The sequence below is a fragment of the Lynx rufus genome, unplaced genomic scaffold (genome assembly GCF_022079265.1).
Source record: "Lynx rufus isolate CCGP_SWC_20201006 ecotype Redwood Valley unplaced genomic scaffold, mLynRuf1.p SCAF_11, whole genome shotgun sequence".
NCBI lineage: Eukaryota > Metazoa > Chordata > Mammalia > Carnivora > Felidae > Lynx > Lynx rufus.
Window position 1 is genome coordinate 59,230,921 of NW_025814825.1, and position 23,097 is coordinate 59,254,017.

The 23,097-nt window shown below is 41.8% G+C and overlaps 1 protein-coding gene across 7 annotated transcripts in view; it reads right to left on the minus strand.

Moving 5' to 3' along the window:
• ATE1 (arginyltransferase 1) overlaps positions 1–8,012 on the minus strand; it is a 155,276-nt gene extending 147,264 nt beyond the window's left edge. For 2 of the 7 annotated variants that reach the window (XM_047073547.1, XM_047073544.1), the window contains exons 1-3: positions 7,412–7,593; positions 4,879–4,942; positions 2,011–2,073 (exon numbers count right to left, since the gene is read on the minus strand). In XM_047073547.1, coding sequence (XP_046929503.1) covers positions 2,011–2,073; positions 4,879–4,942; positions 7,412–7,517 — 233 coding nt within the window. In that variant the 5' untranslated portion in view covers positions 7,518–7,593. Of the gene's footprint in view, positions 1–2,010; positions 2,074–4,878; positions 4,943–7,411; positions 7,598–7,927 lie in introns of those variants that run through there. The other 5 variants (XM_047073550.1, XM_047073546.1, XM_047073548.1 and 2 more) reach the window with 4 other exon arrangements.
• Between the last annotated feature and the right edge of the window lie 15,085 nt (positions 8,013–23,097).

The window sequence follows — 23,097 nt, forward strand, 5'->3', positions numbered from 1 at the left end:
ATAACAAAGGGATTACGCCTATTTAAAATTACACTTCTAAGCTGGGAAGTTGACAATGAGGACAAAAAGGAGCTTGAATGTGACAAGAGAACAGGGATGAAATAAAGTTAAGTCCTTATCTTTCAGAGACAGAAACCCAGAGATAGTGAGAAAAAATAAAGCTGAATCCTTATTTCTGAGAGAGAGAAACACAGAGATAATGAGAAAAACCCAAAGATAAGGATATATAGTTATATAAGCATCTCAAGTAAAGGTAGAAAGAAGGAAAAACAAAAGAATCCGTTAAAAAATTTGAGTGTGCACTGTACTGGGAAAGAGGAAACAAGAAGACTCAGGGGACTGCAATTCTGCAAAATACATTTTATGGAATGTTTGATTTTTTAATTATTAGCATATAATTCTACATAAAAATAAAAACTAAAAAAAAAAATCATAGTCAAGGAAGCTCATCCTCATTTAAACTCACATACTGGGCAGCCCCTGACCTCTATCTAACAAGAAGTTACGTTGTAGGTTATAAACACCTTGCCTTTACATTAGGTCTTATTATAACTATTGCAGTCAACAAAGTAAAAAAAAAAAAAAAAAAAAAAACCCAGAAGAGTAAATATGCAAAATGACTCCATAGTGTCATCATATATAACGAAGTTGTATAGAGGATAACAATTCAGGAAATGTTTGATTTCATGCAAAAAATCACATTTTATAATTATTCTGTTTTGCAATGTTAATTGAATCCCTTTTCATAAAAGCAATCAATGTACCTGGAACGGTGCTTGGCACTGAGAGGCACCCAATAAATTATAGAAGCTTTTTCTTTTTTCTTTAACCCACTGAAATTGACCTTTTCTGATTAGAGAGTCTCAGGATTCAAGCCGATCAGCTCCAGACTTAATTTAAACAGAATCCTGGCCATAATCCAATAACAAATTGCTATTTGAAGGAAAAGGACTTCTGCCTCTGACGATGTCACTGCTTCATAACCACTAAAACTGAAAGAGGACAGCACGATTCTGTCATTTTATTCTTTGTATAAGTGAGACGGTGTCACCAAACCAGACAGCCATCTCTTCTCTTTATTGCCCAGTCCTATGACCAGTTAGATAAGAGAATGGATTCTTAACCAGGAATCAGTGGAACTTCGGGAGTCTATGGTCATCCTAAAATTAATATGCAAAATGTTACGTATTCTTGCCTCCAGGTCCCTCTCCCTTTTGTTCTGTTGTAGAGAGGATCTAGAACTTTTCATCAGATTGTCAAAACAGTCTTCAACCCCAAAACAAATTAAGAGATGGGACAGAAATGTGAAGACGAGCCAAAACATGATGGATACAACTATGTTTGCTTTTTTTATCTAGAGAATATATTTACACTGAAACTGTACTCAAATGCTTAACAACGATAACGTGCTTTCTCTTTTTTCTACCAGAAGAAGAGGAAGGCAAGAAGGGCAACAAGGGAGAAGAGGAGGACCTTTAGAACCTGAGAAGGTTAAATCCTTCCATGTTATGCTGGGGTTTGCTGGTTAAGCAAACACTCTGCAGGAAAACAGACTTTCTAGCTTAAGTTTTACAATGAAGAAAACAACTCTGAATACATGTGGCAGATTAAATGTCAGCCCCCGCTCCTTTCTACAGATCCTATAGTACTGTTTGAATATGAGCACGACGTCTGGTAATACACTAGAATGTGGAAAGCCCTAAGCTAAATTTTATAAAGAATTTGATACCTAAAAGTAATCAGAGTATTTGCTGGTATTTTCATACTATGTCAGAGAATCATTGATTAGACTACTAAATAGTATACTTTTTTATATCATACTTACACCCAAACCATTAAACGGTATTATTAATAGCTACTGATGACGTATAAATGTAGCATCAGTATGTAAAAAAGATACAATTCATTTGCTTTTCTTTATAAAGGATGTGTACCTAGCACAAAAGTTAACATGTAAAAAAAAGCAAGGTGCCACTAAAAAAATTATACGAGACAGATCCTCTTTCTTACCTTATCGTGTACTGGGGACAACATGTTTGATTCATGACAGGCTTGTACACATATTTTCCACTTCTAAAATTGAAAAATGTTGTTAATGTCTCATACGTTTCTCACATGTACCAAAGCAGACTAGTACAGGGGCACAAAATTAATTATGGTAAAAATCTGATCGATAACATAAAAACATATAGATGTAGTTAACTCCTTAGAACTAAGCAATCTTCCAACACTGGCACAGCAAGGACAGAGTCCAGCCTTTCCTTTCCTAAACCTTTACGTACATACTCCAAGCCTCTTCATCTCAGTTACCCTCTTAGCATCACCTGCCATCCTTCCAGGCCTCAACCCACCACCAATCCTCAATACCACAAAGGCAATCAGAGAAAACTGCTCAGGATGTGGGGACCCTGACGTGTGTCATAGCCTAGGATATCCACACTTGAGGGTTCCATGTGCACTAGGGCCACGAAGCCCAAAATTAACCCGATCCTTTCAAGGCCTTCTGGATCTTGGTTAATGGCAGAGCCATGACATTATGGACTGAATTCTGTCCCCTCAAAATTCATATTTTGAAGCCCCACCCCCACTACCTCAGAATGGGACTATATTTGGAGAGAAGGCCTTTAAAGAGGTGATTAAGTTAAAATGACAGTTAACATAAGCCCTAATCCAATCTGAATGGTGTGCATATCAGAAAAAGAAACTGGGCATACAAAGAGACACCAGGCACCAGGGACATACATGCAAAGAGAAAGGACCCCATGAGGCCACAGCAAGAAGGCAGCAATGTACAAGCCAAGGAAGGGTCTCCAGAAAAGAAAGAAAGCTGAAGACACCTGGGTTTTGGAAATTTCAGCCTCCAGTACTGTGAGAATACGGATTCCTGTTGTTTAAGACACCCAGTCAGTGGTATTTTGTTACAGCCATCCAAGCAAACACACATGGGTTCGGTTCCTGAGCCAGAAACGTGGGAGTCATCTCAAGTTCCTCCCTTTAAGGCACCTCTATATCCCGTCAGTAAGCTTTCTACTTCTAAACTGTACCTTGTATCCATCCCCTTTCGTCTATCTTCTAACCTATAGCCACTGATGATGACGGCATCATCGTGAGATGACGATTTCCTATCTGGACCCTACAGTGATCTTTAGAACCGGTCTTTCTGCCTTCAAGAACCACCCCCTCAAATACCTCCCTACGATCTGAATGGTCGTTTCCAAAGCACAAATTCCATCACACTTCTGACAGAAAAGCTTTCAATGGCTCCCCTTCCACCTTAAAAAAAAAAAGAGAAGTGCTTCATCATGGCACACAAAATCCTTCAACATCTGACCCAGATCTTCTTTCTGGGTCTCATGATTAAGTTTAAAGAAAGCTATGAAGTTTCATTTGTTGCACTCAATCCCGTATCTTTTGGGTAGTATTGGCACAAGGCCCTTAACACTGCTTATATTTACACAAAAAACTTTATATACTCTAAAATTATCTATATAAAAATAATTACCAAAAAATCTTAGCCGTCAAAGGCAATGTGTAAACCTTAATGGAATTCTGATTCAAATAAACCAACTATAAAAAAGGGGCATTTTTGAGACTAGTAAAAACCTAATCAAAACTAAGTAACAGATGACATCAAGGAATTATTAATTTTGTAAAGTATGATAACGGTATTATAAATACATTAAAAAGGAAACAAGAATCCTCTCTTAGAAACGTGTCTATTATAGGTGTATTGACACGATACCTAAATTGCTTTAAATTATTTTGTGGAGGAGGAGGGAGCATCTTAGCTGGTTCAAGCTGCTATAACAATATACCACAGAGGGAGTTGCTTATAAACACAACGTATTCCTCATAGTTCTGGAGGTTGGGAAGTCCAAGATCAAGGGTGTTGGCATATTTAATGTCTGATGAAGACAAGCTTCCCGGTTCATATATTTGTTGTAACCTCACATGGCAGAAGGGGCAAGAAAGGGAACTCTCTGGGGTCTCTTTTACAAGGGCACAAATCCCATTCGTGAGGGTCCCACCCTCTGACCTAATCACCTCCCAAAGGCCCACTTCCCAACACCATCATATCGGGGGTTAGGATTGAAAAGATGTACTTGGGGGTTGTGAGGGATGACACACGAACATTCACACCACCACAGGGAGCAAGGAGATTTGACAAAACAAGACTGGCAAAACAAACGTTAACAACTGCCGAAGCCTGCTGATAGCTACATCAAGTTCATTAGAACATACTCTCTACATTTATGTAGGCTTGAAGTTCTCCTAATAAACATCTTTCTTCAATGTTTGTTTATTTTGGAGAGAAAGAGAGCACGTGCACCAGGGGGAGGGGCAGAAAGAGGGAGAGAGAGAATTCCAAGGAGGCTCCTCGCTGACTGTGCAAAGCCGACAAAGGACTCAATCCCACAAGTGTAAGATCATGACCTGAGCCAAAATCAAGAGTCGGATGCTTAACGGACTGAGCTACCCAGGTGCTCCTAATAAATGCCTTTAAAAGAAGAGACAGTGGAATCACTACATAAATATAATTTAAAAACGTCTTGGGGCACCTGGGTGGCTCAGTCAGTTAAGTGTCTGACTTCGGCTCGGGTCATGATCTCACGGCTCGTGAGTTGGAGCCCCACATCGGGCCCTGTGCTGACAGCTCAGAGCCCAGAGCCTGCTTTGGATTCTGTGTCTCCCTTGCTCTCTGCCCCTCCCCCACTCACACTCTGTCTTTCCCTCTCTCAAAAACGAATAAACATTTAAAAAAAAAAGTCTTAAATCTTTTTCCAACAACAGGAAAACATTTCACAGGCAAACAACGTTTTCTCGTTATAAGAAGAACCTGAGTAATAAGAGAAGCATTTTTGTACGAAGGAGCTTTACCTCCGCCATCCTCGGTCTATGAGATCCTGATAATCCTGTACGGTCATGGAGTGTGCCCACATGCCTGAAAAAGTAAGTGCCATGTACCAAGTTAATCATAGAAGGTTGAACTTTTTTTTTTTAATTCAAAGCATTTTCTAAATGTGAATATTGAAGCAAAAAAAAAAAAATCTAGCTCACACTGGAAAAATGAAAGTTTGCACATACTTCACACTATGTGACATAATACACAACAAATGAAAAAAAATTATCTACCTTAATCTTAAAAATCAAACACATCAAAGTGATTACATTTAATTCCGAATTACTCTATAGTCTCTTTGACATCGTAAATTTAAGGTCCTCCCTGAGATCAGATTACACAACACCTTTAACCATAATAATATCCCCGATAATTTAATAAGCTGGTCCCCTCTGAAGAATTGGAAAGCAAATGTTTTCTTATGCATTTCTCATTGTTATGTTTTTAGCATAGTCTTGGACGTTGAAAATAGAACAAAAGTATACAGCAGTATTCCTTTTAAGTATAAAAACTGAAAGCAATCGAAATGCCCAGGAACAAAAAAGTGATTACAGAGGACATTATCAGTATGATGGAATAATTAATGGTGCAACCATGAAAAAACATTAAAAGGTATATCTGAATTAATGTTAATAGAAAAATAAATGTTTCTCTCGTAAACAGCAAACTGCATCAGAAGTATGTAAAGACAGGGGTGCCTAGGTGGCTCAGTTGGTTGAGCGTCCGACTTTGGCTCAGGTCACGATCTCATGATTCGTGGGTTTAAGCCCCACATCGGGCTCTGTGCCGACAGCTTGGAGCCTGCTTCAGAATCTGTGTTGTTCCCCACCCCACCCCCTTTCTCCCCTGCTTGCACTCTGTCTCTGTCGCTCTCAAAAATAAATAAATATTAAAAAATATTTTAAAAAGAAGTATGCAAAGACAGAGGTACGCTTGATAGCACAAGGTTGTATTAAGAAACAGAAATGTCCAGAAGCCTTGCAGGTGCTCATTAACACTGAATTACTTTATGAGCCTCAATTTCATCATCTATAAAAATAGGAATAATAAAACCTACTTAATAGGTGCTATGCCCTATAGTAAAGATTATCATCAGAACTAAAATAAATACGATGGAAATTTACAGTTGTCTCTTTAGGTGAAAAGGCTGAAAACTGATTTCTTCCACAGAACTTTAAACAAAGAACATCTATATTAATCAACTTCCTCTTATTAAAGTTACTGGGAAAATAATGAAGAATCTATGAATATGTTAATTTTAAACACACAATATAAAGTGCTTATTACACACATACTATAGTCAGAATACCAAATTCTGAAAAAGATGAGGAGGAAATCTCTAATACCCAAAAGCAATCACTGCCACCATTTGGTGTGTTTCCCCCTGGGTTTTCATCCTCCCAGAGATCCTGTCACACATGTCATTTGCATCCTGTTTTTCTCCGTCTAACCCTACGTTCTAAACATTTTTCTGCTTAGCTCTTCATAACCATCACTCCAAATGATTGCATTATATTACATTCTACTTCCTCTTACCCACAAGCATCTAATGAACAATTTCAACTAATGAGTAAACGGACACACCATAATCGTCCACATCATTGCCCTGCTGTAGGACATTTATACATATTTTTAACAGAAACTACCTGAATGTATATCTTCATAGCTAACCCATTTCCCACCATGACGCACTATTTCTTAAAATAAAAGATTCTATGTTTGCCAACGCACGACACAGCAGGTAATATAAACATATTGTTTTTGTTTACAAACAAATCTTCCGGAAGAAACCTGAACCATGATGGGGGAAAAAGAAAAACAAAACAAAACTGTGAGCTGGCTTTGTTGTTCTGGGGGTGGGTGGAGGAACGATAAGGCATATGAACAAGCACCTGGTAAAATTTTCAAACGCATTAACACAAACAGGCTCCCTTGCCAGCAGCGTCTACGGTCCGTCACCGGCGTCTCCAGACGCATTTTATCCAGATGCCCCCGCCCACGTATGCACACACGTCTCCCTGTACACAAACAGCCCACCCGACACGCCGCATTCTGCACTTCAAACCGGGGATGATCCCACAGCAGCATCAGCACTTAGAGGCCCGCCCCGGCGGAACTGACCACTCGGCAATGCTCCCCGGCATGGCTTGCTTGCTGTCACATATTTAACCCTGTCCTACTGGTGGATGACGGACACCTGTTTCCACACTTTGGACTGCGGCGAGACCATCATCATCCCGCACTTCCGACCACCTGTGTGAAGGCTAAGCTCCCAGATGCTTCCCTGATGAATCAGAGCGGAGATTCGTTTTTAATTGTGACAGCTACGGCCCTCCCCGGCGAGCAGCGTTCCGCAACACCCTCCTCGAGACAGGATCTGGCCGGGGGCTCCCGCCGCCGCGCGTCCCTGGGGGCCGAGAGCGCCAAGACCCCCCACCCCCGAGGCCGCCGGCCGGCCGGCCGCGGAAACCCGAGGCCGCGACGCCCTCCCCCACCCGCCGGCCCGCTCACCGTTGGAGCGACTGCCCGACTCGTTCTTGCAATAGCCGCAGCGGTAGGAGTCCTCGCCCTCGAAATACTCCACGATGCTGGGCGAAAGAGCTGCCCAGGAAGCCATGGCCCCGGCCCTCCAAGCGCGACGCCGCTCGGCCCAGCCCCGCCGCCGCCACCCCACAATGCCGCGCGCCGCTCGGGAGTCCCCGAGGCGCGCGCGAAGCTGCTCGGGCGCCCGCAGGCCAGGTTCCCCAGGAACCCCGCACGCTGACGCCGCCCGCGCCATCTTGACCGAGGGCAGCCGTCCGCTATTTCCGTTCCTTCTTCGATCTGGACCGCCATCTTCGGTGAGGGTGAGGAGGAGAGAGGAGCGCGAAGGGAAACAGTCTGGGAAGAAACGAGTGGGAGAGGGACGCGGGAATTGGGGCGCCGGGCCTGTGCGCTCCCGGGCCGGGGACTGGCGCGGGGCGCGGCGGGCGGTGCGGAGATTGGACGCCGGGCGGCCACGCCAGCCCCGTCCGTGGGGACACTCACCGCAGGACACCTTGCCCTCCTCGGAGTCGCAGTAGCCGCAGTGGTAGCCGGCCTTGAGCCCCTTGTACTCCACCACCGAGGCCATGGCCGCCTCCAGGGTCCGCCGAGGCCGGCCACGCCTCTCGGCGCCCCGGGGCCGACCTCGGCGGAGCGCGGGGGCCCGCGGCGGGGAGGAGTGGAGGACGAGGTCTGGCGGTTGCGTCCCAGCGCCCCGACCCGCGCCCCTAACGCCTCCTCGGGGTCCCGGTCCGTGTTGGCGAAAGTGGTAGTCGTGCCCCTCGAGCCCCGACTTAGGGCCGGATCTTTGCATAATTCCTCGCCAAGCTTTCCTACAACCGCGCATCTTCAGCTCCGTTTTACAGATGGGGAAACTGAGGGCCGGAGGTTGTGACTCAGTCATTTCCTGCAGGTCTGAGTTTAAAAGTTACCATCTCGAGCCGCCCTGACCACCATATAGGTAGCCAACTCCAGCTTCCAAACGAGCACGTACTCACTTAAGTGCCAAAATAGAACAAGTATACTCGCAGGTGTTCTGTGAATAGCTGTCGTGGGTGAATTGAAGACACTTAATGTTTTTAAAGCAAACAACTGCCAGAGCCAGTATGTGCCTTGTGCTGCTATCAGCCCATTGCCTATAACTTTTAAAGAGAAACTGACAAATGTAGATTTTTTTAGATATTATTTTAAAAGTTTTTCTTAACTGTGCAGGGCAACCAAAACATTTATGCAGATTGAATTCAGCCCGTGGACTTCCAATTTGCAACCCCTATTTTAAAAGGATGCTATAACAGTCTGGGGCAAAGTATAAAAATGAGTACCTCCAACAAGGTAATTTTCCTTAATATTTATGTGCACAGATAATTTAAGCCTGTCTGTACAGTTTTCCTAGTCAACAATAAAACTATCTTTTTGTAGTGTTTTGAAAAGTGAAATCGTGGGGCGCCTGGGTGTATCAGTAGGGCTTAAGCCTCCGACTTCCATTCAGGTCGTGATCTCCCAGTTCTTGACCTGTGAGCTGGACCCAGGTGATTGGAGGTGCCTCACCTGTTCTCCTCCTTGGTTCCCACTTGCCTTTCACACTTCCAGGGGCTGCTTCGAGGTCATAGCCTTGAGATAATGATGAGAACACCTGCACAGTATTCTCGGCTGAACCCAATTAAGGCCTCTCTCTATACAAACTTTTTAGATATGGTAGGTGGGTGTGTGGATCCATTCTTCCTGCTGCTGCCCAAGCAAGCCTCATATGTAAGTTCCCTTTACTTATTAAAACTGCCACCTACCAACCTGGAATGGCCTACCTCTTCCTTTGGTCTGTCCCTGCCCTCCACGTATACCCTCTTATGTCTGTTACTAGTTGTATGATCTTGAGAGGTTATTTACCTTGGTCTTCATTTCCTATGTTGTGAAGTTACTGGAAGGATTAAATGAGTTATCACATATACCTAGGACATTGGCATTGTAGCTCAAGGCTGGCATTCCCTGCTTGGGATGAGGTTGGGACAAAGGGACAGAAGTCAATTGGTAGAGGGCTATAAGAAAAGCAGGAAGCCTCCTGGCTTCCTACTCTCTGTCTGAGCATGGCATTCTGCTCTCTGTTTTGTCCACAGGACTTTACTTAAAAAGAGAGCCTGGCTAGGAAAGGCCCGTGAATAGAGCCAAATCTGCCGTAATAGACAAAATGAATGAGGTCTGTCTTAATGGATGCTGATAGGTAGCAAGGGACCTTCAAGTTTAAGGAGTTGGAGGAACTGGAGAAACCCAGAGGGGCCCTAAGAACCTCCTGTATGCTACACCACTATCCCTTAGGTTTTTTCCCATTGTGTAGGCACAAGTGATGCTTAGTAATGTAGTAGGTCACTGGGCTACCAAGAAACATCTTCACCTTAAGCGAGTGTGTATCCAGCACAGTAGACGTTGGGTTCAAGAATGTGGAAACTGACCTTCAAAGTTTACCTGTTTCTCCAAGCTTCATAATTTCACTTTATTTTAACGTTTATCTCTGAGAGTGAGAGAGCTCGCAATCAGGGGAGGGGCCAAGAGAGAGGGAGACACAGAACCTGAAGCAATCCTGGGTTTTTGATGTCTTCGATGACCTGCAACAGAGGGGGGAAGGTGATAAAAATAAAATTGTGAAAAAGAGAGCAACAAAGACTCTAGGGCAGTGGTTCCTAGATGTCTTTATTTTGCTGAAAGAGAAAATGAGTTTTCATCTTCCAGGCCCAAGTGAGAAAAATAACTTTCAGCTTCAGTCCCCCCCCCCTTTTTTAATGTTTATTTATTTTGAGAGAGAGAGAGAGGGGGGGAGAGAGAATCCCAAGCAGGCTCCATGATGACAACGCAGAGCCCAACAAGGGGCTTGATCTCATGAATCATGAGATCATGACCTGAGCTGAAATCAAGAGTTGGATGCTTAACCAACTGAGCCACCCAGGTGCCCCCAGCTCCCCCTTTTTGTGGGGAGACATGGGAAGAAGACATTATTGGAACGTTCCCTTACGTATGAAATTGCAAGCAATAGGTAGTTGTCTTTTAATTTTCTTGTTTAATGGAATGAAATGCAACACTAGCTGTGAGCCCATTAATGTTTTTTTTATGTCACCAAGTTTTTGATGTCACTAAGCGAGCCTGCAGAGTGGAAGAGGGAGGCCCTGATGATGTCAAGGAAGCTGCATGGGCTAGGCCCAATTCATGTTTCTTGAATTGTGGAACACATTCCTCTTTCTTCTGAAAAAAGTGAGTTGATGGGGCCTAAGTAAAGTCAGGGAAAAAAGAGTAAAATACAGATAACCGGAGGCAGAGAAGAGGGGCACTCTAGGAGGAGGTGGCTAGGAACACCAGGGGTCTCAGGTGCTGGCATGGTAGCCACCTAGAAGATGCTTTCCTCCGTGGGCCACTCACTGTCAAGAGGCCTCAGACTGGACATTTCCCTCCACTGTACAGACATGTACTCTCCAATGTACTTTCCAATTTGGTAGTGTGAAAATTAATAAAAGAAACTGTGTTTAGAATAGGGTTGGGGAAGGGGCACCTGGGTGGCTCAGTCAGTCAAGCGTCTGACTTTGACTTAGATCATGATCTCACCGTTCAGGAGTTCAAGCCCCGCATCAGGCTCTATGCGGACAGCTGAGCCTGGAGCCTGCTTCGGATTCTGTCTCCCTCTCTCTCTCTGCCCTTCCCCCGCTTGTGCTAGACTCTCTCTCTCAAAAATAAACTTGAAAAGAGAAGGGGCGCCCGAGTGGCTCAGTCAGTTAAGCGTCTGACTTTGGCTCAGGTCATGATCTCACAGTTTGTGAGTTCAAGCCCCCTATTGGGCTCCATGCTGACAGCTTGAAGCCTGGAGGCTGCTTTGGATTCTGTCTCTCCCGCTCTCTCTGCCCCTCCCCCACCCACACTCTGTCTCTCTCTCACTCTCAAAAATAAACACTAAAAAAAATTTTTTTTAATGCAGAAAATCAAAGACCAACAAAACTCTTGAAAAAGCCAGAGGAAAGAAAACCCTTACTAATAGAAGAGCAAAATAAGATTTACATCAGACTTTTCTTTAGAAAGCATGTAATAAGAGAGGGAAGTGAAATACTTAAAGTGTTGGGGGTGGGGGGAACACCAACCTACAGTTCTATGCCCAGTGAAATTATTCTGCAAAAGTGAAATAGAAGTACAGGCATACCTTGGAGATGCTGTGGTTCAGTTCCAGACCACTGCACTAAAGCAAGTACCGTAGTAAAGCAAGCCAAATGGATGTTTTGGCACATAAAAGTTAATGTGCAATGGCATCATGTCTAAAAAAAGTGCATACACTAATTTAAAATACTTTATTACTAAAAATGCTAACCGTCACCTCAGCTCTCAGCCAGTCGTAATCACTGATCATGGACCACCATAATAAGTATCATAATGAAAAATTTGAAACACCGCAAGATTTACCAAAATGTGACACACAGACATGAAGTGAGAAAATACCATTGGAAAAGTATTGCCAACAAATTTGCACGATGCAGGATTGCCACAAATCTTCCGTTGGTAAAATACAGTATCTGCAAAGCACAGTAAGGTGAAGTGTAATAAAATAAAGTATTCCTGTAAAGGCTCCTCAAACAAAAATGGAGGGTGTCTGTCACCAGTAAACCTGATTGGCAAGAAATGTTAAAGAAGATTCTTAAGGAAAATAATTCAGAAACCAATCCACATAAAAAAAGGAAAAGCATTTGGAGAAGGAATAAATGGAGATAAAATCAAATGTTTCATTTTTAAAAATTTAATTGCTTGTGGGCCACTGGGTGGCTCTGTTGGTTGAGCATCTGACTTCAGTATAGGTCATAATCTCACGGTTTGTGGGTTCAAGGCCCGCGTCAGGCTCTGTGCTGATAGCTCAGAGCCTGGAGCCTGCCTCTGATTCTGTGTCTCCCTCTCTCTCTGCCCCTCCCCTTCTTGCATTCTGTCACTCTCTCAAAAATAAATAAATATTAAAAAATTTTTTTTAATTTAATTGCTCTAACAGATAATAGGCAGTTCAAAATAATAATAGCAACTTGTATAGGGTAATTTTACAAGTTTATGGGTAAGTTGAGTGAATGACAGCAATGTTATAATGGATGGGAGGGAGGAATTGGAAATACTCGTATAAGGTACTTGCACTGCCTGTGAAGTGGTGTAGTATTCTTTGAAAGAGAAGTTGGATTAGTTGTAAGTGTATAATGCAAATTCAAGGACAACCACTTAGTAAAGAAAAAAAAAGTGCTATGCTGAGAGAGGAGAAAAACATAGAATCATGAAATGCATAATTTAAACCAGAGAAGGCAGGAAAAGACTGGAGGACAGAAAGAAAGAAAAGAAAGAAAGAAAGAAAGAGAGAGAGAGAGAGAAAGAAAGGGAAAGGGAAAGAAACGAAGAACAAGAGCAATGAATAGAAAACAATAACAAATATAGTAGATATTAATCCAGTTGTATCAATAATTACTTTAAATGTCAATGGTCTAAATACACCAATTAAAAGACAGACTGTCAGACTGGATAAAAAAAATAAGACCCAACTATATGTTATCTACCGAAAAAAAACACTTTAAATGTGAAAGCAAAGATAGATTAAAAGTAAAGGGATGAATAAAGATATACTATTGTTAACACTAGTCAAAAACTGGAGTAGCTACATTAATTTCAGCAAAGTAAATTTCAGAGCAAGGAAAGTCAGGGATAAAGAGGACCATTACATAATGATAAACTGGGCAATTCTCCAAGAAGACAATTTTTAACATGTATACAATTAGCACAGAGGGGCAAACTATGTGAAGTAAAAACAGAATTGCAAGAACTAGATGAATCCACTATGATAGAGACTTCAGCACCCTATATCAGGAACTGACAGATCCAACAAGCAGAAGATCAATAAGGGCATGGTTGAACTCAACAACTCCATCAATCAACTGGATCTGACATCTATAGAATACTTAATCCAACAGCAGCAGAATACACACTCAAGCTCACAAGGAACAGTCACCAAAATAGACTACCTGCTGTGCCACAAATTTCAAAGAATAGAAATCATACAAAGTATGCTTTCAGACCAAAGTGGAATTAAGGTAGAAATCAACAACAGAAAAGTAGTTGGCGAATTCCAAAATATTCAAAGATTAAACAACACGCTTCTAAACAACACTTGGGTCAAAGAAGTTTGAAAAGAAATTTAGAAATATTTTGAACCAAATGAAAATACAAATGACCCTTGAACAATGCTGGGGTTAGGGGTGCCAAACCCCACATAGTCAACAATCCACATGTAAATTTTGACTTCCCAAAAACATAGCTACTAATAGCCTACTCTTGACCAGAAGCCTTATCAGTAACCTAAGCAGCTGATTAGCACGTATTTTTTGTGTTATATGTATTATTTACTATATTCTTACAAATGAAGTAAGCTAGAGAAAGATGTTATTAAGTCATAAAGAAGAGAAAATACATTTACAGTACATATTTCTCAAAATCCACAAATAAGTGGGTGAGTGTGTACTATTCAAGAATCAACTGTACAACTTACTAGGTTTGTGAGAGCAGAAGCAGTGCTTAGAGGATATTTATAACATTGGATACATATACTAGAAAAAAATCTAAGCTATCTCAGGAAACTAGAAAAAGAAGAGACAAATCCAAAATAAGCAGAAAAACAAAAAGCAAAAGTAAATGAAAATACAAGAAATCAATAGAGAAATTTCAACAAAACCAAAAACTAGTTCTTTTAAAACGTCGGTAAAATTGACACACCTCTAGTAAGACAGACAAAATGAGAATACAAATTACCAATATCAGAAATGAAAGAAGGACCATCACTACTTATCCCATGGACATTAAAAGTATTAACAAAGGAATATTATGAACAACTCTATGTCCATACATATGATAACCTAAAGGAAATGAATCAATTCTTTGAAAGGTGCAATCTACCAAATCTCACACAAAAATAAATAGATAATCTGATTAGGCCTATATCAAAAGTAATGGAATAATAATTAAAAACCTTTGAAAACAGAAAACCCCAGGGTTGGGTTGGGTTCATTGGTGAATTCTACAAAACATTTAAGGAAGAAATTATATCACCTCTCCATAGTCTCTTCCAGAAAATAGAAGCAATTCATTTTATGAGGCCAGCATTTATTAATTCATTCTATGAGGCCAGCATTATCTTAATAACAAAATGAGACAAAGACATTACAAGAAAACTACAGACCATGTCTCTAATGAACATACATGTGAAAATCCTCAACAAAATGTTAGTAAATCAAATTCAACTATATAGAGAATTATACACTCTTATACCTTTCAAAAACAATGTAATCCATGTCATTAACATGTTAAACAAAATCATATCGTATCAATAGATGCAGAAAAGGTATCTGACAAAACTCAACATTTATTCATGATAAAAATTCTCAGCACTAGGAATAAAGAGAAACTTCCTCAACTTGAAGAACATCTACAAAAAAAAACCCATACAACTATATTTAATATTTTTATATTTCATATTCAATGGTGAAAAACTAGATGGTTTCTCAATAAGATCAGGAATAAGGTAAGGATATCCCCACTCACTACAGCTCTTCAACATCATGCTAGAAGTCCTAGCTAATGCAATAAACAAAGAAAGGAATAAAAGGTACAGATTAGGAAGAAAGGAATAAAACTGCCTTTGTGCACAGATGATATGATTGGCCAAATGGAAAATTCCAACGAATCAACAACAATAAAAATCCCCTGGAACTAATAACCAATTATAGTAAGGTTGCAGGATTCAGGATTAATATACAAGAACCAATCTCTTTTCTACATACCAGAAAGGAATAATTGGAATTTGAAATTAAAAACACAACACCATAAAATAAATAAATTAATTGAGTGATTAATTAATTTTGAAAAGGAGTGCCTGGGTCACTCAGTCATTTGATCATCCGACTCTTGATTTCAGCTCAGGTCACAATTCCAGGATCATGGGATTGAGCCTTGGGTTGGGCTTCATGCTGAGTGTGAAGCCTAGTTGAGATTCTCTGTCTCTCTCCCTCTGCCCCTCTCAGCAGCTCACATGCTCTCTCATGCTCTCTCTCTCTCTCTCTCAAATAAAATAAAAAATAAATACACAACACCATTTATATTAGCACCACAAAAAAAAGGTATAAATCTAACAAAATATGTGTAAGATCTATAAGAGGAAAATTACAAAACGTCAGAACAAATCGAAGATCTAAGTAAACAGAGAGATGATCCATGTTCATTGACAGGAAAATGAATATTGTTAAGATGTCGTTTCTTCCCAACTCGATCTTTAGGTTCAATGTAATCTCAACAAAAGTCCCAGGAAGTTATTTTGAGGATATCAACCATCTGACTCCAAAATTCATATGGAGAGGCAAAACACTTAAAATAACCCAAATAATGTTAAAGGAGAAAACAAAATCAGAGAGCTGACTCTACCAGACTTAAGATTTATTATAAAGCTACAGTAATCAAGACAGTGTGATATTGGTGAAAGAACACACAAATAAATCAGAGTAGAAAGCCCAGAAATAGACCCACACACAAATACCGTTAACTGATCTTTGACAAAGGAGCAAAGGCAACTCGATGAAGAAATGATAGTCTTTTCAACAAATGGTGCTGGAACTGGGCATCCACATGCAAAAATAAATAATCTAGACACAGACCTTATGCTTTCAACAAAAATTAACTCAAAATGGATCATAAGCCTAAATGTAAAACATGAAACTAAAAACCCCTAGAAAATAACATAGGAGAAAATCAAGGCAACCTTGGTTTTAATGATGACTTTTTAGACAGGACCCTAAAACATGGCCCATGAAAAAAACTAAGTTGCACTTAATTAAAATTAAAACCTTGTACTCAGCAAAAGACACTGGTAAAAGAATGAAAAGACAAGCCATGGACTGGGAGAAAATCATAGTCTCTGCCAAAAGACTGGTATTTAAAACACACACACACACAATTTTAAAATTCTCAGCAAGAAAACAAACAACCGAATAAAAAATGGGCAAAAGATCTGAACAGATACCTCCCAAAGATAAACAGATGGCAAATAAGCTCATAAGACTCTCAGCATCATACGTTGTCAGCAAATTGCAAATTAAAATAATAACAAGATAGCATTCACACCTCCTAGAATGGCTAAAATTCATAACACTGACAACACTAAATAATAGCAAGGATGTGGGGCAACAGGAACTCTCATTCATTGCTGGTGGGGACACAGAATGTACAGCTACTTTGGAAGATGCTTTGGCAGTTTCTTTTTTTTTTTAATTTTTTTAACGTTTATTTATGATTGAGAGACAGAGAGACACAGAGCGTGAGCAGGAGAGGGGTAGAGAGAGGGGGAGACACAGAATCTGAAGTAGGCTCCAGGCTCTGAGCTGTCGGCACCAGAGCCCGACGTGGGGCTCGAACTCACAAACGGCAAGATCATGACCTGAGCTGAAGTCGGTCACCCAACCAACTGAGCCACCCGGGCACCCCAGTGCTTTGGCAGTTTCTTATAAAACGAAACATACTCTTACCATATGATCCAGTAATCACTGGTATATAACTAAATGAGTTGAGAGCTTATATCCACACAAAAACCTGCACATAAATGTTTATAGTAGCTTTATTCATAATCGTCAAAACCTGAAGCCAGCAAGATGTCCTTGATTAGGTGAATGGACGAACCAATGATGGACTATTGTTTAGCAATAAGAAGAAATGAACTATTGAGCCATGAAAAGACATGGTGGAACATTTAAAGTACATTGCTAAATGAAATAAGCCAAACTGAAAAAGCCTTTTCAGCATGAAAAAGCCATACTGTATGATGCCAACTCTACAGCATTCTGGAAATGGGAACACCATGAGACAGTACAAAGATCAGTGGTTGCTGGAGTTTAGGGTGCAAGGGGGGGGGAGCAAATAGCTAGGAACATATGGGATTTTTAGGGCAATGACCCAATTCTGTATGATGCAGTGATGATGACACCTGTCATTATACATTTGTTAAAATCCATGGAATGCACAACACAAAGAGTGAAACTCAGTATAAGCTATGGACTTTAACAATAATAATGAGGCAATATTGGTTCATCAGTTGTACCAAGTGTACCACACTAATGCAAAATATAAATAACGGGGGCAACTTGAAGACAGTAATTTTTAATCAATATCTCCGTAAACCTATAGGTACTCTTAAAAAATGTTTATTAATGAAAAACAGAACAGCAGTGTAAAAAATTTTTAATTGACATGTTGAGATGATAATATTTTGGATCTCATGGATAATATTTTGGATATCACTAAAATTAATCTCCTTTGCTTCTTTTTACTTTTTTTATTTTTAAAAAAATTGTTTAAAGTTTATTTTGAGAGAGAGAGAGAGAACAAGCAGGGGAGGGGCGGGGGGGGGGGGACAGAGGATCTGAAGCAGGCTCTGTGCCGACAGCAGAGAGCTCTATGTGGGGCTTGAATTCATAAACCGTGAGATCATGACCTGAGCCAAAGTCAGATGCTTAACCAACTGAGCCACCCAGGCGCCCCTCTTTTTATTTTTATTTTTTAACATAGCTCCTAGAAAAGTTGTGACTCACATTCTATTTTTGTAGAACAATGCTGGTCTAGAACCAAGTTCTTACCGCTCTACTGGCCCAACCCAATTCTCGACTTGTCTGCTTCTAGGCCCTATGGTTTGGGGATCTTTTCTCTGGTGCCACATCTTTTTAATCATTTTCCTATTAACCACATTTCATAGTTGTCTATTTGTTTTGGGAAGTCAGCGTAATTCCTCTACACCATATTCCGGCTCTAGCTGCTACCCACGTGTGGTATCCTGCCTGTGCAACTTCCTCTAACAACCACTGACAGTCACTCTTGCTTGGTTGGTCTCAGGAGTATCCCCCACGTTTCTGCCACTCTACTCAGAACATGCTCCCCTCCAGGTCCCCTGTATTCAGTCCCACCTCACATGAATGCCTCCTGCTGTTTTTGCTCCACACCAATGCATCCCGTTTGTATTGCTACACCATACACGTGCACCTATGTACATTTCTTGCCTCCCTCATTGGGTTGTGAGCTCCACAAAGGTGAGGGCTGTGTTTCCACTCCTTCCATTTTCCAAGGTCAGGTGGCATGGCGTGTGCTAAGACCACAAGTTTGCTTGTAGACATCCATGTTCAAGTTTCAGTCCCCCTCTGGGCAACCGTGTGGCCTCAAACACATCACGTTAACTCTCTTAGCCACGTTTCCTCATATAGAAAATGGGCAGAATAATAATAACGTTACCGAATAGGGTGGTTGGAGTATCAGTGTTATGTTTAGGTACTAGAAGAGACACTTTTATTTTTTATTTGAGTCTGTTTTCAAACTCCTGCAAAATAGAGTCAGTGGGCGGGGTGTGGTTTCTGATGCTCGAAGTTAGTCTGTGATGACACTCTGAAGTTTGTTTCAAGGTCAGTGTTTAACAGTAATTTCAGGTCAGGAACCACTATCGTCTCCTTCCCCAGCAAGGACTTCTCATAACTATTCAGACACATTTCACGATTTTTGACAAAAGATTAAAATTTAGGTATATGATAAAATACTTCTTAGCAAAACGTCCTTTTGTTTTGGTATTTCTCAGAGAAAGACACAACTCAGGCTACCTTTTGTTTATGTCAGGGCCAAGTGTAGTGGTGCTGACAGTTTGTTCCAAACCAATCTGCTGTTTCAAAAAGGTTCTTTAGCTCCTTGGTTGGTCGTCTTCATCCCGTCTATCTTATCAGGAAGGAGAAACAATTCACAACATAATACTTAAATGAAGAGTACTTTTAGGTCCACATGGTTGTCTTTATAGAAGTTTTAATTAAGCTGATTCCGTAGTTAACAAGAGGCTGATATTGGGGATTGCATATTTTTCTTTCTCAGAAAAGAGGCTATATTGTTTCCACAGGAGGGTAAATAAGGTATTAGCGTTTAGCAATTCACACACGGCCTGGCTCATCGTGAATACGGGGAACTTGTGGAATACGCAAAGCTGTCAGGGCACAGGCATATACAAATTTTGGCTGAATTAATATCACATGAGTTTGACGTCCGAGGGACATGACACTTTATCAGTGTTAAGATGGTATCTGGTGAATATTAAAATGCAGATTGAAATTGAGTTCAGGGTTTTGGCATGAAGAGAAATCACAGTCATGACTTGCTGTTTGAAATTCTTTTATTTTTTTAAGCATAAAATACCCGCATTTACTTTCCTAAGTGTTTCATTTCTTTAAAAAAAATTTTTTTTTAATGTTTATTTATTTTTGAGAGAGAGAGAAAGACAGAGGCAGAGCACAAGCAGAGGTGGGGCAGAGAGAGAGGGAGACACAGAATCCGAAGCAGGATCCAGGCTCTGAGCTGTCAGACACGGGGCTCGAACCCACAAACGTGAGATCATGACCTGAGCCAAAGGTGGAAGCATATCCAACTGAGCCACCCAGGCGCCCCATAACCGTTTCATTTCTGAATGAGTTCGGGGCTGCGGTTTCAAGCACATCTCTATAAACAGCACATTGGGGGAGGGATAGATTTCATTCTTACTAAGTCAGAAGCCAGGTTGTAGTTATCACTATATTTTCTCCTTTCACGTTTTGAGAAGTAGAGACATCTCAATTGTAAAAGTATAAAAAACGAGGACTTTATTTGGCCATCTGCAGCTTAAATATATGGTGAAAAGCATCTTGAAGTGAATATGCAGAATCATTTCATTAGTTTTTATTTTAACATTTGTGTATTTCCTGCTAGTCTTTAAGAATGACCAGTTATAAACACAAATAATATGTGATTACAAGTAGATGAAAGAGTATTAGAGCTTGGGGCGCACGGGTGGCTCAGTCGGTTGAGTGTCGGTTCACCGTCTGGCTCAATGTTGGTTGAGCGTCTGACTCTTGATTTTGGCTCAGGTCGTGATCCCAGGGTCGTGGGATCAAGCCTCCCATTGGGATCCGTGCTGGGCATGGAGCCTGCTTAAGATTCTGTCTCTCTCTCCCTCTGCCCCTAACCCCCTGTGTGTGCGCCCTCTCTCTCACTTAAAAAAAAAAAAAAAAAAGTATGAGAACGCAAAACCTCCACAGCAGCAGCAACGTTTAGCCAAGTGACATACCTGCTAAGGGATGGTGAGACCATATGACCAGGCCACCCGCACAGTCCAGCCTCTGCCAGCTACAAGTGTGCATGCAGGATCTGCCCCGAGGCCCTCCGCCTCCGTGGGGGATACATAATATTCACCACCCCCGCAAAACACCAGCCAAACAAAAATGACACAGACACTCCTGTTGCCTTGGAAGGGGCTTCCTCCAGCGGCAAGGCTGCCTGTGTCTCTGAAACCCAGCCCCTTCCACTTTGTGGCCATTCAGCCCAGCTCGCGCAGAAGTTCATTCCCTGCCAGCTGGACAGTGTCCCCACCTACCACTTCACAGTAGCCTCAATCTAGGATGGTGATGACACATACAAAAGCTTGTGACTGCCTCTGGTTGCCCTAGAAATCCACCCCCGGCATCCTGAGGGATCAACAATAAGGAGCTGAGGGCCTGAAGGAGCTGGAAAATAGTACTTTGCAGACTAGAGAATAGGAGATTGGAGACCAGGAAAGGGAGTGAAGGGCAAGCATGTTGTTCCTAAAGCTGGCGATAGATCGGGCTCTGGCGAAAACAAAGGACACGGCAGATAAATGGCACAAGGCTTCTGGAGGGGTGACCACAGGCGCCGGGCGGGGAGGGTCCCCGCGGAACCTAAGGGAGGACCAAGTGTCAGCGCAGACCCCACCCTCATGCCCTTCTCTGGTGACAGAGTCAGAATGGTTGGATCTGAGTGCGGAAGAACAGTAGGTATGCCTTCCTTCCACTCTGAGCAAACGCCAGGAGAGTGTTCATTGATCTGGGAATGAGTGGCGCAGGAACGAAAATGATGCGCTCTGGAGTCGTGCAGGCATGCTTCCTGCCTCTGAAACCGACCCGGGACCTGTGACAAGTCACTGGACCTCTCTCAGCCTCAGAGGTCTTTGCAGTGAGACGTGATGAGTGCCTCCCACACATACTGTTTGGGAGGCAAAGTGAAAGGACCCATTTAAGATCCCAGCACATCACCCAGTATACAGTGAGCCCAGTATATGCTGCTTTGGAAATAATGCGTAAGAACCTCTTAGGAAAGAAAAACACGAAAGCAGAAATAGGAGTCTGTTTAAGAAATTAGCTTTACTTACACAGTAATTAGTTTGGTTTTTTACCGGTCAATGTTATAAAATCCTTCTCTTTTGCTACAAAGAGAAGTCAGAGAAACAGAATATTCACAACCCAGGTTGCTAAAGACAACCTATTCACTAACTAAGCAGGTTAAGAAACAAGAGTTCTCAGGCGCCTGGGTGGCTCAGTTGGTTAAGCGTCGGTCTTTGGCTCGGGTCACAATCTCGCAGTTTCTGAGCTCCAGCCCCCATGGGGCTGTGTGCTGACAGGTCAGAGCCCGTAGCCTGCTTTGGATTCTGTGTCTCTCTCTGCCTCTCCCCTGCTCACACGCTGTCTCTCTCTCTCTCTCTCTCAAAAATAAACATAAAAAAAAAAGTTCTCCAGAATACCTCAATGTGACTGTGCAGATTTCTCAGCTGTATTCTTCTTTTTTTTTTTCAATTTTTTTAAATGTTTATTTATTTTTGAGAGAGAGAAAGAGAGTGAACAGGGGAAGGGCAGAGAGAGGGGAAGAGAGAGAGAAACCCCAAGCAGGTCCCGCACTGTCAGTGCAGAACCCGATGCAGGGCTTGAACCCACGAACTGGGAGATCATGACCTGAGCCGAAATCAAGAGTTGGACGCTCAACCGACACTTAAGGCGCCCTGTCTCGCCTGTATTGTTCTGCATTAAATTAAAAAACCAACTTTCTTGCCATCAAATTGTTTTATTATCTATCTAAAATAAAAGCCTTTGATAAGAATCCTGAAACATGTTACAGTTAGCTGCTGCTGGGAATTAATGATAGCTTCTAAATTATACTATTTATAATTTTATGCGTAACTGAAAAGGGACTTACAGCTTTGAAAACTTATTTTCTGATCAAAGCTAAGTTCTTTGTTCTACCAACAATTATACCAGCAGTGGTTTGTGGAATGTGAAATCGCAACTGAGCCTCCCCTCTTCAGTGTTAAAGGTATTTGTTAGTCTGAACCTCAAACTCAGTATGGATCTCTGTTCATACTTCTATCAGAGAGCACTCCTTCCCTGCTTCAAGGAAAGACAGAAGTTAGCCAGAGTCCTGCCTATTGGCACCGAGAAATGCCTCTTGCTACGTGTGAAATCAAGTCCCAAATCCTGCCTACCTCAGTGCACACCTGGGCCGTGGTTCCTGAAGCCTTTCTCCAAATCCTAGTGTGATCTCTCTTTTTAATCTTCCAGATTGGCCTGGGCCCAAAACACTCAGGACCCTCGGATTGCAGGGGGTTCCCAGTCCCCACTAGAAAAGAAGATAAAGGTGAGGAAGTACATTTACCGTGAACTTTGGAGCCAGAAATACCATCATAAAAAGTTCCTCTTCAAGGTAGAAAGGGCCTGAGTGTTGCAAGCAAGAGTGCTTTGTCTGTTAGGTTCGATTCGTTCAGTACCCGCAGTGCTGAACAAAACAAACATCGCTTGGGCCCTCGA